The sequence below is a fragment of the Manis pentadactyla genome, chromosome 1, assembly GCF_030020395.1.
Source record: "Manis pentadactyla isolate mManPen7 chromosome 1, mManPen7.hap1, whole genome shotgun sequence".
Lineage (NCBI taxonomy): Eukaryota > Metazoa > Chordata > Mammalia > Pholidota > Manidae > Manis > Manis pentadactyla.
The window spans coordinates 157,973,844-157,988,194 of record NC_080019.1 but is presented as its reverse complement, the minus strand read 5'-3'; the positions used below and the strand labels follow the sequence as shown (position 1 = coordinate 157,988,194).

Genomic DNA, 14,351 nt, shown 5'->3' with positions numbered 1-14,351 from the left:
ATAAATCAATGGAATTGAATAGAGAGCCCAGATATAAACCTATACATACATGGTCAATTAATATACAATAAAGGAGCCATGAATATACAATGGGGAAAAGACAGCCTCTTCAATAACTGGTGTTGGGAGAACTGGACAACATGCAAGACAATGAAACTGGATTATTGTCTAATTTCATACATTAAAGTAAACTCAAAATGGATTAGACCTAAATGTAAGAAAGGAAACCATTAAACCCTTAGAAGAAAACACAGGCAAAAATCTCTTGAGCAGAAGCATGAGCAATTTTTTTCTGGACACCCTCGCTGGGTGAAACAAAATCAAAACTGAAGAAGTGGGACTACATTAAACTAAAAAGCTTCTGTACAACAAAGAACAACATCAACAGAACAAAAAGGCAACCTACTGTATGAGAGAATATATTCATAAATGAATTATCAATAAGGGGTTAACATCCAAAAAATACAAAGAACTAATATAATTTAATGCCAAAAACACAAATAACCCAATTAAAAAATGGGTGGAGGACCTGAACAGACATTTCTCCAAAGAAGAAATACAGATGGCCAACAGGCACATGAAAAGATGCTCCATATTGTTAATAATTCAGGAAAATGCAAATCAAAACCACAATGAGTTATCACCTCACACCAGTTAGAATAGCCCCTATCCAAAAGACAAGAAATAACAAGTATTGGTGAGGATGTGGAAAAAAGGGAACTATTGGTAGTAATGTTAATTGGTGTAGCCACTGTGGAAAGCAGTAAAGAGGTGCCTCAAAAAACTAAAAACAGAAATATCATACAAGCCAGTAATTCCACTCCTAGGAATTTACCTGAAGAAAACAATCCCTGATTTGAAAAGATATATGTACCCCTATGTTTATTGCCACATTATTTACAATAGCCAAAATATGGAAGCAACCAAAGTGTCCATTAATAGATGAATTGATAAAGAAAAACTGGTATATAAACACAATGGAAAGTTATTCAGCTGTAAAAAGAAAGTAATCCCACCATTTGCAACAACATGGATGGACCTAGAGAGTATTATGCTAAGTGAAATAAGCCAGGTGAATAAAGGTAAATACCATGTGATTTAACTTTGTGGAATCTAAAAACAAAACAAAACAAAATGAACAAAGTAACAGTAGACTCTGAGAAGTGACTGGTGGTTACCATGGGGGATGGGCTGGGGTGGGCAGGTCAGGGGTGAGGGGAATGAAAAGGCACAAAAATTCTCAATCACAATATAAGCTGGTCATGGGGATAGCAGTACAGCATGGAGAATACAGCCAGTGATTCCGTAGCATCTTCCTATGTTGACAGTAACTGCACTAGTAGTAGTGAAGATTTCATAATATGGGTAACTGCTGAACCACTGTGTTCTATACTTGAAACCAATATAAGATTGCATATCAACTATACTTCGATTTTTTTAAAAGTCCTGAACTCAACAAAGACAGAATACTTTTTCTTTTCAAATACGTGGAACACATATTACCACTGACATTGGGGTATATCCCAAAGGAAGTATTATCTCATTTCAAAGAGAACATATTCTCTAACTATAAAATAATTAGATTGAAAATGAATTATAAAAAAAGAATATTTCTGGAAACTTAAAAATGACTTCTAAATAACTCATAAATTAAAGAGGAAAGCATGTGGGAAATGCAGCATTCAGAATTGCCCAACAGTGAAAACTACCAAACATCAAATCTTATGGGAGGTAGCTATAATAGTATGTAGAGGGATATTTATAGCCTTAAGTACATTTTTTTAAAAACAAGAAAGATTGATGATAGTGGGCATTCAGCTCAAAAAACTAGAAAAAGAAGCAGAATACAGCCTCATAACATTAAAACAGAAACTGAAAATAAGGAGAAATTGACAAATCCATAACTCTAATATAAAACTGTGACAGATCTCTATCAGACAGAATATATAAATAACACAATTACAGAGTTCCAACAGTGCGGCTTCATCCCTAACCTTAAGAAGAATCCTTTCATTTTCTTGTAGTTTCAGTGGAGCCAAACAACCAACCTTCACGTCTACTCTAGACGTGGAGGCCAAAGGCCTGCAGCCCAGTCCTTCTGCCGCGCAGTTCTGTTTTGTGTCTGGGCCACAAGGTAGCTTGCTCTATTTTTGTTTGTGTTGTTTAAGTGTAGCGAGGTATTTCCAACTTCTAGGCTGTCACATCATTTTTATTCTTTTAGTTTCTTTTTAATTTTATACATATTTTTAATAGGTTATCTGTCATTGTCTGGTATTTGGAGCGGAGAAGATACACAGAAGCATAAATTTCAGTGTCATCTAAACCAGAAACTACCTATTTAAACATTTAAAAAATTTATTTTTATTTTGGAATAGGTAATATATCCACATGGTAAAATATTCCAATCAAGAGATATAAAATGCATAATAGTGTTTTACATACCATTCCATTGAGGTTTCCAACAGATGATAAATAATCTAGCAAAACAACTTCAGTATATCAACTGGTTGTATTCACCAATTATTCATTTTATCAATATTATAGAATATTCATTTTTTATATCACTTTTCCTTCAAACAACCCTTTAATGTAGATGCTCTTTACTAATCTCTGCTCTAACAGCCTTTCTCCTTCCCCATGTGCTTACCTATCACTTCTCTCCTATCCATAATATTTTTTTACCATGATGTTTTTCTCACCATCACCTACCAATGCTTTCTTATCACTCATGTGAAATGCAATTCCCTGCAATAATGTCATCATCCCAAATCCCTGCTCTCTGGTGTCTAAAAACTCTTTTAAGAAGCCTGCCCTGATTAACCAACATTCACCTTTCATCCCAGACTTCCTTTACATCTATACGTGCATACTGGATTCTGATATATCAGTCTCTAGAAAATTCATGTTCACAGATTAGAACACATATTTTCAACAACACAGCAAAGACAGGGAGTTGACAGAGTAAAATGGAAAGACAGATAAAATCTGGAATTTGGGGCCAGACAGACCCACATTTAAATCCTCGTTCCATTATTGCATGAAAAGTAACTTGGTCTTGCTGAGTCTTCCTTTTCAATAAATTGGGGATAATAGTATCTAACTTCCAAGTCTTTGTAAGGACAAAATGAAACAATGTGTATGTAAAAGTCCCAACACATAGTTATTTCTCAGTAAATAATAGTGTCCTCCTTTCCCGCCTTTCCATATATTTCTTGAGCTTATTACTCATTAGGCTTTAAGGTGCTTTAGTATCAGGAACTGCTTCCATCTAAGAGCACTAACTCAGAGTTCCTACATAACGGATGGATATTCCAGTGTTTGATGAAGCTGTGCCCACCCCACTTGTTCCCCAGTACTCTATCCATGCTCCCACCAGGGCCACTGGGCCAGTCAAAGAAACATCACCTCTCAAAGGCCCACATTCTAACTACAGGCAGCACATCAGCAGGAAGTTTTGGGTTCTAGAGCACAATGCCCCACCAAACAATGAGAGAAGATTATAGGTGGAGACACCAGGTACATTAGCTGGAGGCCCCAACTTACCTGCCAGAACCAACTCCCTTGGAGGAAGACAAAGCTTGTCCGCAGAAGCTCCACAGTTATATTGGTCCGTATGAGGAGTTCCATGAAGGCAATCAGGCCTGCCAAAAAGATTGCCAAGACCAGCAGTTGGTGCACAAAGATGTCCAGCATTTCCCGGCCATGAGTGTGGTTGTAGAAGATAAAAGCTAATAGAGGGGGAAAAAAAAGTTTGATTTTTCAGTGAAACCAAGGGATGCCCTCTCTCTCCACAGAATTTTGCACATACTCATTTGTCCAAATATCAGGTGCCCACAGCTTCCCACAATAACAGAATTCTCCAGCATTTTTGGAGTCATCACTATCTCTTTGAAATCTAACATTCCTTTTCTTTTCTCCAACATCTATTCTCTCCTCTAACATCATGACATGTTCAACTAACTATATTTCAAAGCATCTTCTGTGCAGAAGGATGAATAATAAGAATGACAACAGCAAAGGACCAGGAGTTAGGGTGAATCCACAAATGAATAAGACAAAGCCCCACCTTGAGGAATTCAGTCCATTGGAGGAAGCAAAAATATACATAAATCCTAAGAGTGGACTTTGATGGGTATGATAAGATACTGTGGAAGCTCCCAAGAAGTACCTAACTACATTTTTAATCCCATGGACAGATTCTAGCTTCAGTTTCATCCCTTTCACTTAGGTTAGGAGGAGGAAAAGATGTTCATTCAAAATGCAGTACCTCCCTGAGACAGTAAGAGTCACATTCTTGGTCACTGATGCCTGTCTTTTATCTAGCCCTTTTTCTCAAAGAGCAGTTAGCAAAAGCCCATACCTTATACCTTCAGGTGTGGGAGGCAAAGTGGACAGTTAGGAAAATGACTACCTGTTGGTAATCTGGGGCTTGTTTAGTTTCATGGTCAGTCTATTCCTTACAAGTGTAATAAACAAAAACAAATCATCCAAAACTTGTTTTCCGTGTTTCCCTACAAGTAATGGGGAGACCAACAAAAAAAAGTTTTTCATTAACCTCTCAAAAATAGGGCCTCATATTTTTACGTGACTGGATCTCTTGGACCCTATCATATGATGGTGGAATTTCACTATGTCAGTATGAAAAAGGCTCATTAGTTGGTGGTGGAAGCTGCCCCACCACGAGTGGTCTCCTTATTTCAGGATATTCATGCTTTACTACTCTGAGCTCAGTTTCACTTGTTACAAATGGAAACAATGATAAATCTCCAGGTTAACCCAGAGATAAATAACTGTGTTAGGGGGTTAAGACTGATGTGAAGTGTGAATAAAGCACACTGAACGATTGTGCTTGTCCTGCTGTACTCAACAAGTCAGTAGGGAGAGAAAATCTTTGGCATCCTGCCTAGGACATCTGAATGTCTGGGCATGTCTCAAACAGACAGTCCTATCTATCAAGGCTGCACCAGGATACTAAAAGAATATTATTGTACAGGGCTAGAAAAACGTTCAGTAATAATGCAAAGTATGGGAAAATACTCGTGTGTACTTACCCTCCACAAATAAGGCATTAGACAACATTAACTTGGTTAAGGAGACAGGAAGTGAACTGACGGTGAAACATAAGATGTTTGTCACACCCAACAGGCCAAAGAAAAAATACATAGTAAAATGATGCCATCTCAGGAGTTCAATCCACTGGCCCTCTTTATAGTCATATAAGGTCAGATGGGGCCCTCCAAGGAAAAACTGTTCCCCAAGCATGCCTGTAGAGGAACATACCACAGTTTTAGAAATCCTCTCCACAACCTGACTGGGAAAGCAGGAAGATGCAGGAGGATTAGCATGCTGCTTAACCTAGTGTACTTTTAGGACACTGATCCTTCTTTCCAGGATTTCCCCTAACAGCTGGGCACTGGTGCTTCAGGCTTGATCTAGAGGTCCAAATGCTAGTTCAGATTATCCCTTGTAGCCAAAGATAACCAATTTAGTCAAACAGCAGTTTCAGATCTTCAAAGCTGATGACTGTAGACTCAGTGCCATGAGCAGGTCTGCTGATCATCTTAGTTCCTATTTTAATCTAATGGCTAGGTAACTCCCCAATGATTTTGGATTTGGATTTGTGGCATGTCCTATAGAGGCTGACTATGTCCTTATACACTTCATCCTTGGGTAGCTGCCACGAAATAGGGAGTTAGGCTTGGTTCAGGATAAAAATTCTAAAGTTCAGCTTTTCCTCAGTTACAGATAACTGAGAAAGCATAGGCAGATAGAGTATATGGTCCAGTCAGTTAAACAAATGGTTAAACCTTCTTAAAGATGTTGTTTTATTTGTTAATCTAGAGAATGTGGAAAGGAAATTCCTCTCTTTGGGAATAGTTGTCTTGTAATTTGATGGCCATCACAAAGACCTATTGCCATAATAAAGCATGTAAAAATCCAAAGGGAAATTAGAAAGTTTTACCTTTCCTAAAGGAGCAGCTCAAGTAGAATTCCAAAAACATAGAACATCTTCACAAAACCTTACTGTCAAGGGAAAGGCCTTAGAAGTCATCTAGCCTAATCTCCTTCTGCAATTTAGGAATCACACAATAAGGATGAGTGCCTGAGGAAAGGCCTTCTTCAGCCTGACCCTTCTGTACAGCGTATCAGCAACAATTTATTATTGAAGCTTTCCCATAATCACTTGATAATGTTGGTATAATTTTGAAAAATGGTTTCTGATAGAGTTTACTTTTTCAGGCATCAGAATAATTGATATAAAAATATTTCAGAGACTAGAGAGAGTTCCAACTAATCCTAGAGAGAGAGTTCATGCTGAGTGGGCAGGCACATTAATTACTATGGCCAACTCGTGAAGGCATAGGCCTTTGTATAAACATGAAACATCACCTTCTAACAAATTACATCAGATAGAAATTACAATTAGAACATGTGTTTAGAAATATATTGGAATAAAACATTCATTTTAGCAATTTCTTGATTTGATAGTGAATCTTTTCTCTGTATTTGAAAGTACCCAGAAAGAGGAAAAAAAACACAGAAAAGTTTCACTCACCAGTTAAAGCCATGCCAACTAATATGATTCCCTCCAAAATTTCTATTCGACAGAATAACGCTTTGGCACCAAGGTAGGAAGTCTGCTTGTGCTTTTTGCAGGCATATTTCAGAACACACTTTGTAGTCCACCAAATACCCATGATAATGAAGAAGGCCCCGGGGAGGGCGTGACCTCTGAAATTTCCCATATCTACCAAGATAAGAACATACAGAAACTGAAGACATTTCATTTCCAGACCTCAGCTAAAACACTGCTTGTTCCCAGAAAGTACACTATCTTCTAATGACACATAGAGTCAGAGACTCCAATATTACTGTCGACGGTAGTATATCCACTACAATATAAACAACACCAACAAGAAGAAACATTCACATTTGTTGAACACTTACCTTGTAGAGTGCCAAACACTCTCAAGTCTTTTACATGCAGTTTCTAACCTAATGTTTACTACAAACCAACAAATGAGGAACTATTAGCCCATTTTTAATTGGGATACAGGTTTAGAGAAGTTAAATGACTTGCCTAAATCTCATAACTGTTAAGCAAAAGTGTTGTTTTTAACAGCTCAAAACAATTTCTTAAAATAATATGTGCTCCCCCCATACAGTTACACTTTAAGCATATTTGAAGGAAAGTAATATGAATGATATGAATGTTTTACCTGTCTGTCTAAAACCTGAAGTGACATGAAAATGCCTACAGAGCTTTTTAACTAGGTAATTTCAAACTATCAAGCATCCAATGTGTGGAAGAGAACTTACGGCTTATGCAGTATCTGTATGCTCCCCACACACTTTTCCCAGCCTCTCCTCCAGCTGAATCAGAACCACGTTTCTAGTTCTGGCCAATGGACTGTGGTGTTAGTCACTTCCTGAGTTGTCACTTAATTGAGTTAGTTAAGAGACTACGTTACTCCTTTAATTCTCTCTTGCTCTGCCTTGGCAAACTTGGCATGGCATATCTACAACATAGAAGATGGCCAACCAGCCTGCTTCATATTTTGTAATAAAACAACTTATTTTTGCTAGGTTCTTGGAACAGTTAACCAAGCCTATCCAGATGGAATCCAAGCCAAATCAAATTGTAAATTCTGTTTACACTGTTGCTACATAATGGAGCAAAGATAAACAGAAATATCCTCATTTTTGGTCAGTGATATAGAAAATCAAGCTTGAATTACGTGAGCAGCCCTTTGTTCAAACGTATTGTACCATCAACAGAATAACAGAGAGAGAATTCAGAATGTCCTTATGGATCTGACAGTGGGCCAAATGCAGAAAAATTCATGACAGGAGACTTTAGGGCTCCCGCCGTTCAGAAGAGGTCTTTATCTCCTTGTGCGGGTTCAGGGCACACCCCTCTGGGTTATTTCCACATCCCTCGAACGTAGCTGCTAAGTTTCAGGGGTAACTGTGAAGCTGACTCAAACAATAAAGGGCTCTTAAATACCCAATTGAGACCCCAGATGGACATTTCAACACACCCCTGAATTATCTAAATCATCCAAGAGACTCTGACTCAATACATCACAGAGTGCTAAATACAAGTTCTTGTTTTAACTCTGACTCTACTTAGTGCTATGGTTTAGGGCATGCCCCTTAACCTCTTTGAGCCTTAGTTCAGAATTAATAAAAGAAGGAGGTGGCCTCCATGATATCTGGAGTTGCTTCCTTCTCTAATATTCTGTAATTTATTAGCCTAACCACCATCTTTATCACAGTGTAACTGAGTTCTCCTGTTTGTCTTGGCTTAGGCAACCATATGGGATTGAAAAATACTTCTCTGTGGGATTGAAAAATACCTCCAGGCTGCAAGTTACTTGAACTTTTCTGGGAAAGAATTTGATATGTTTTAAGGGGTCTTAAAGGTTTTATATTTCTTGGTACAGGAACGCCACTTCTGCGAATTTATCCTAAAGATACAACTGGAAATACAGGCACCAAATTAAAAGTACTACATATGTCTAAAATTAGGAGAATGATTAAATGAATTTTTCAGCCACAAAACAAAAAACAAATCCGTTTTCCAATAATTTACATGAAAGTGAATATCTTAAATATTTAGTGAAAAGAATATATATTTTTAAAACTGAGGAGAAGGGGCTGTGGATTTAGGATGACTAGATTTGAATCCCAAACTTAACATTTACTAGCTACACGATTTTGGGCAATTTATTTAACCTCTCAGAGCCTCAGTTTCCTCTTCTGTAAAATGGAACAAATAACAGTACTTACCTCATAAAATTTAAATGAGTTACTATTCCAAAGAAAATAAGTTACTCTTATCATACTATTAAACAAGCTCATGTTATCCTCAACCCATCTCAGACTACCAAAGTAATAAATAAGTAAATAAGTAAAACCAGATGAGAAATCCTACTTGGATACTAGCTGCTGAAAAGCAAGAAACATTTATATAATTCTCTTGGCAATTATTCATACACTACTTATAACATTTCTCTTGCTGTTGTCTTAGAGGGTTACTGGAAGCTTCTGTGTTGTTCAGCTCCTTGACTACAATTAGAAATAAGTTTCCTGAAAGCAGGGACAATAGATCTATTCTTTCTACTCCCCTATTGGACCTGGATAACACTTATACACAATGAAGTTCCAAATTAACAAGAGTAACTAAGCCCTTCTTACAACCAAGATCATCTGTTTATAAAGCATCTCCAGATCTGATGTGTCAAAGCCCACTCATACTCAGTATACACCAAAATATCACCTAATCCACCCTCCCATTGCCAGAAAACAATCGTTCCCCCAGTTAACTATTTTGCTTAACAACACCACCATTCACCCACTTGCCCAGACTCAAAGTATGAAAATCATCTAGAGTCTGCGTATACCCTTGAAAACTAACTTCTTACCTAGACCTATTGCCTATATTGCCTTACTTCAATACTCCCTTGCTCCAAATTTGGCTGCTGTCCCCTCCCACCTCTATTTCACCTGCTCTAGGAAATTCTCCTTGACAGCCCAGACTGGAGAGGGCCCCTTTTACATCTGCTCAAGGCACCCAGTTCTCACTTTAATGGCCTCTCTGTGTGATTAGTTGTTGAAGGCCTGTCCTCTTCATTAGCCTCTATGTCCATCCCTGTATTGTGAGAGCCTGCGTAGCAGGAAATTGGGGTCCCTCAGAGGTTAGGCTCCTGGACCACCCTCCATTTTGTTTTCATTTGTTTGTTTGTTTTTGAGGCTCCTGGTATATTAAAGAGGAAGAAAATGACAAAACAGAGTTACAGAAACTGTCATTGCTTTTCAGTGTTTAAATTTACCTAATAGATACTTTCAAGACATATTCCAAAACATATTGACTATATTGGAGATTACATGAAAGTTTAACTTGGGGCTCTTCCTAAATGAGCAGCTTTGGCCAAATAATCCTCCTGAGCTATCTCCATGACCTAGCTAACAAGTTCCTGCTGCCCCAAGGGCTGAGCAGACCAATATATCTTAGCACAGTCATCGGCATGTAATAGGGAGGCAATAGTGAGTAAATGAAGATTTTTGAAGAGTGATATAAGGTGGTCAGGATGGGAAAAGAAATTAGGCCTTTTTCCTACAGAGTTGTAAAACCTCTCTATCTTTAGCTTTCTAATCTGGAACAATCCCAATGGTTCTCTGTTTAAAAGACCCAAGAAAAATGAAGTCAAAGAGGCTTGCTATATTTGTCTGGCTAAGGGACCAAGAAGACCCAATTGCTCCTGGCAATGAAAATGGCATTCACTTGTCTTCATGTTCATTGTGGAGAGAAAAAACTGCTCAAATCCTCAAACAACACTTCATTGTCATCTCCTAGAACACCATTATCCAAAAATCTATCTTTCATTCCCAGATTTACTATTGCCTAGATTTGCAATTTAGATCTAAATCCAAAGACCAGACACATTCTCCTTAGAAAGAGAACTCAGGGCTTTCCTACCCACAAAGCAGATCATACTTACTAGGCAGCTAGCAAGAACCTCAGGAAAAATCACCAAGATAGGAAACAAAAAGGTCCTTCCTCAACATTCTCCCTGCCTAATCTCATTACATGTAATCTCATGGGAAAAGTGATGCATCCAGGTCTCAAACAGTGGTTTGTAAGATTTGATCACTGGCTTCCAACTGCAGTTCACCCTAAAAATTCAAACTACTCCTCTATCCAAAAAATTCTCTACTCCTGACACTAAACATCATCCTTTGGGCTAAAGACATGAAACATCTCCTGATTACCTTTATTGGCCCCTTTTTTCTGATTGTCCCCAACATACATACACACTCACTCACCACCCAAAAGGGAAATATGTTTAAATTCAAGCAATTAGAGATAATATTAGGCAAATCCCAAGATCAAAATCAGGTGTTACATGTCAATTCCCAGTGTTCCAGCTACATAAACCACAGACCAGACCTGTGCACAGAAAGAGGACAGAATTCAAAATACACCACAGAAAGAGGGTCTACAGTTCTCTTGGTGGAATCCACTAAATAGCTAACTTCAATATGAAACAAATACCATGAGGAAAATCTTGAATTAAAATTTCATCTTAAGCCATCACCAAAATAAAATATTCCTAAATCTTAGTAAGTGACCCATATTTCAAGCCACATTTGTAAATTCCAGTACACTAAACCTATTTGAGCTATTTCTTGATTTTCACTTTACTATTTGCATTAACACTTGAAGCAGAGTGTATGCAAGCATATGTAGCTTTACATTTTTTGACTCTCCCTCATTCTGTACCAGCCCTTTCTCTACCAGATTTCAACTGCTTTGAAAGAGTTTTCTTAATTAAATTATCCTTACCTTTACAATTTCCTCAATGCCAAGTCCAACTCAATTCTCTTCTCTGAAGAATTTATAATGGTTCTGGTCTCAGGAAGGAAAAGCAGATACTGACAGGTCTAAATCCAAAAATGCCTACTCTTCCTCCTTAGAGACTAAACCAATATTCTCTCATGTCTTTCCAACATAATGAAGTCAGAAGATAAGCCTTCATAATATGCCTGTATAAATGTAAATCTGGGACCACACCCTTTTCAACATCCTACCTTCCAGTCCAAACATTGTGTAATTCCCCATAAGACTCACACTTTACTACCACCCACATGACCACTAGCCTCAATCAAGTGCCACCTTCAGTAAGAACTGAAGTAAACGGAGCATATGTGATCGTTGCTATCTCTCATCCAGGTGATGAAAATGGACAGAGGTAAAGGGAATGGTTACAGCAGCTGTAACATCATAGAACATGTTTGGTAAGTCCTATGAAGAAAAACATTTCCTAACATACAGTGCCTCAAGCAGGAGACTGCCACAGATGTTAGAGTTGGAGTCATGGCCAGAACCAAAGTTATAAAAATAAGGAAAGATAATGGAATAAAATTGCTTTAGTTTATGAATGAAGCTCAGTTGTCCTTAAGGAATACACAATCTGATAATAGACAAGTACACAAATTATTCTAAACCAATGTGAGGCTTGCACAAAGTGAAATGGGAATAAGGAAGAAACAACAGTTTGACTCCAGCCTGCATAGCTAGAAGCTGTTATCCTGTCTATATACAAGTCTTATTTCCCCTCTCAATGTTAAGTCCATGGTGAGCAAGGGCCATGACCCCTGTAATGCTTTGCACCTTGTTACCACTTAATAAATAACCAATGGATGATGAGCTCTTGCCCGGGACTCCCTGAAACACTGAACTGGGTCGCAACCAGTATCAGAAACAGCTGGAGAGGGTCAATTACATGCAGGTTCCTGGGCCCCACTTCAGATCTACTGAATCAATCAGCAAAGGAGGCCCAGGACTCTGCATTTTTGACAAATACTTAACAGCTGATTTTTATGTGTTCTCGAGTTTTGAGCACCAAAGGTTTAGAGTATGTGGAGATAAGCAGAGTAACACCAAGACGCTGAGATTTAAGTGTGACTTCCCTATCACCACCCCCATAGGCCACGTGGCTTCCATCAGTGCTGTAAACTCTAATGTGCTTGCTCATTTCAGGCTTCATATAGCTGCTCCTGAGGCCAGCTCAGTAGCTGCTCCTGAAGCCAGAATCATAACCTGGTTCTGTCAGAAGGCAATAACCATTCTATAGTGCTGCCATTCTACTTATTTTATGTTATCATAGATTATTAAGATTTTATTTTATTTAATTATTCTCTTATATGTTCCTGCCTTTTATTCCACACCCATCTCAATCTTTAAATAACTAAAACCATCCATGTCACATGGGCTATTCTTAACCAAACATCCAGAATGACAAACAGAACTCTAAAATATTTGGAGACAATATCTGAAAATATAAGACAGGGTTAGGCAATCCAAACATTTATGTTTTAATAAATAAAACCAACAAACAGAAAGTAAGAACAAATGTTATGCTGCATCACCTTCATGCAATGAACAAAGTAAATAGAAGCCTGGACTCTTTCTGTTAGTAGTGGTGCGGCTGAGATGGACAGGAAGCTAGCATTCATTGAACATCTGCTATGTGCTAATACCTGTTCGTGCATCTGTTTATTCTACCTTTGAAACAATTCAAGGAAGTATTATTATTTCCACCATAGGTATGAGGAAACTGAGACTCTAAGAGATTTAAGTCAGAGTCAGGGCTAGTAAAGACCAGAGCCAGGGTCCCAGGATCCTTGTATGTCTAACTCCAAATCCCATACTGTTCCTTAGATAAAGGCAAGGACTACAAAAGGTTTGTGAATGTTTCCATCAAACAGTTCTTCGTTAGGTAACTTTATGTAAGTTAAACACTTAGGGAAAGGATTTCTCCTTCTGCAACTTCTTTACCATTGAGCTGTCAGCACATGTAAAGGGTGTGAAGCTCTGCACGTAGCCTGAATATTTATTTACCGCTATTGTAGTCCAAGTCAGAGTGCACAGAAGTGCCAACAAAAAGGAAAGCTGGGCTGAGTAGTCTGCAATGACTTCATTTAACAAAGGTCTAGATGTGAGAGGTGATTATCAGTGATGTGGTAAGAACCTAAAGAAATCATTCTAGAATTCCAAGTTTTATGCTGCTTCACAATTCAAGTCAAAGAATAGTGATTGAGTACTCTGTATATATCTAAGAATCTGCTTCAAGTTATTGAGGATTCCATGGTGAAAAAGTATATCCATTTTCTACTGCTGCTGTAACTCAGCTGGCAGATGTTCTCCAATTTTAAGGACCCATGTGATTAAACTGGGTGTGCCAGAATAATCTCTTTATCTCAAGGACATTAATTACCTCTTCAAAATTCCTTTTGCCCTGTAAAGCAATATTTTCACAAGTTCTAGGAATAGAACTGGGGAGTAGGAGGACATTATTCTATCTACAGCAACTCATAAGTGTTTAAGGTCTAGCAGGACAAAGAAGACAAAACACATATCTGTGATACTAAGGAAAAGAGCTAAGATTTATGGAAAGAAATAAAGTACTAGAGGGGTGTTTAGCCCCTTCATTTAATTCAGAGGAGGGAGAGAGACGTATGGCAGGATACTGGAAGACTGTAAGGGCCGTTTGATCTGGACCTTGAAGAAAAAGTAGGATTTGGAAAGATGGAGCTGAAAGGGAAGAACATTCTAGACATAAGGAACAGCATAAATAAACTCAAACATACAGGAGTTGTTGAAGTTACTCCCGCCATAAGAGTAGGCGACTACAGAAAAGACAACTGGTACCTTATACATATGAGAAGTTGCTAAGTGACAGGAATGACAATACAAATTACCAACCAGTGGAAACAATGCTTTTTTCACCATTGAGCCTCTAGTTGTAAATAAAAACTAAACTAGAATCCCGACTTTACATCAG

The 14,351-nt window shown here is 38.1% G+C and overlaps 1 protein-coding gene and 1 long non-coding RNA gene across 5 annotated transcripts in view; one reads left to right on the top strand and one right to left on the bottom strand.

Moving 5' to 3' along the window:
- Positions 1-14,351, bottom strand: part of TMEM45A (transmembrane protein 45A) — an 87,183-nt gene that overhangs the window by 17,643 nt on the left and 55,189 nt on the right. The window contains exons 1-4 of one of the 4 annotated variants that reach the window (XM_036916512.2): positions 11,351-11,571; positions 6,557-6,748; positions 5,052-5,264; positions 3,544-3,728 (exon numbers count right to left, since the gene is read on the bottom strand). In XM_036916512.2, coding sequence (XP_036772407.1) covers positions 3,544-3,728; positions 5,052-5,264; positions 6,557-6,746 — 588 coding nt within the window. In that variant the 5' untranslated portion in view covers positions 6,747-6,748; positions 11,351-11,571. Of the gene's footprint in view, positions 1-3,543; positions 3,729-5,051; positions 5,265-6,556; positions 6,749-11,350; positions 11,573-14,351 lie in introns of those variants that run through there. The other 3 variants (XM_036916511.2, XM_057502135.1, XM_057502136.1) reach the window with 3 other exon arrangements.
- Positions 1-14,351, top strand: part of LOC130683772 (uncharacterized) — a 32,167-nt gene that overhangs the window by 9,377 nt on the left and 8,439 nt on the right. The window lies entirely within an intron of this gene.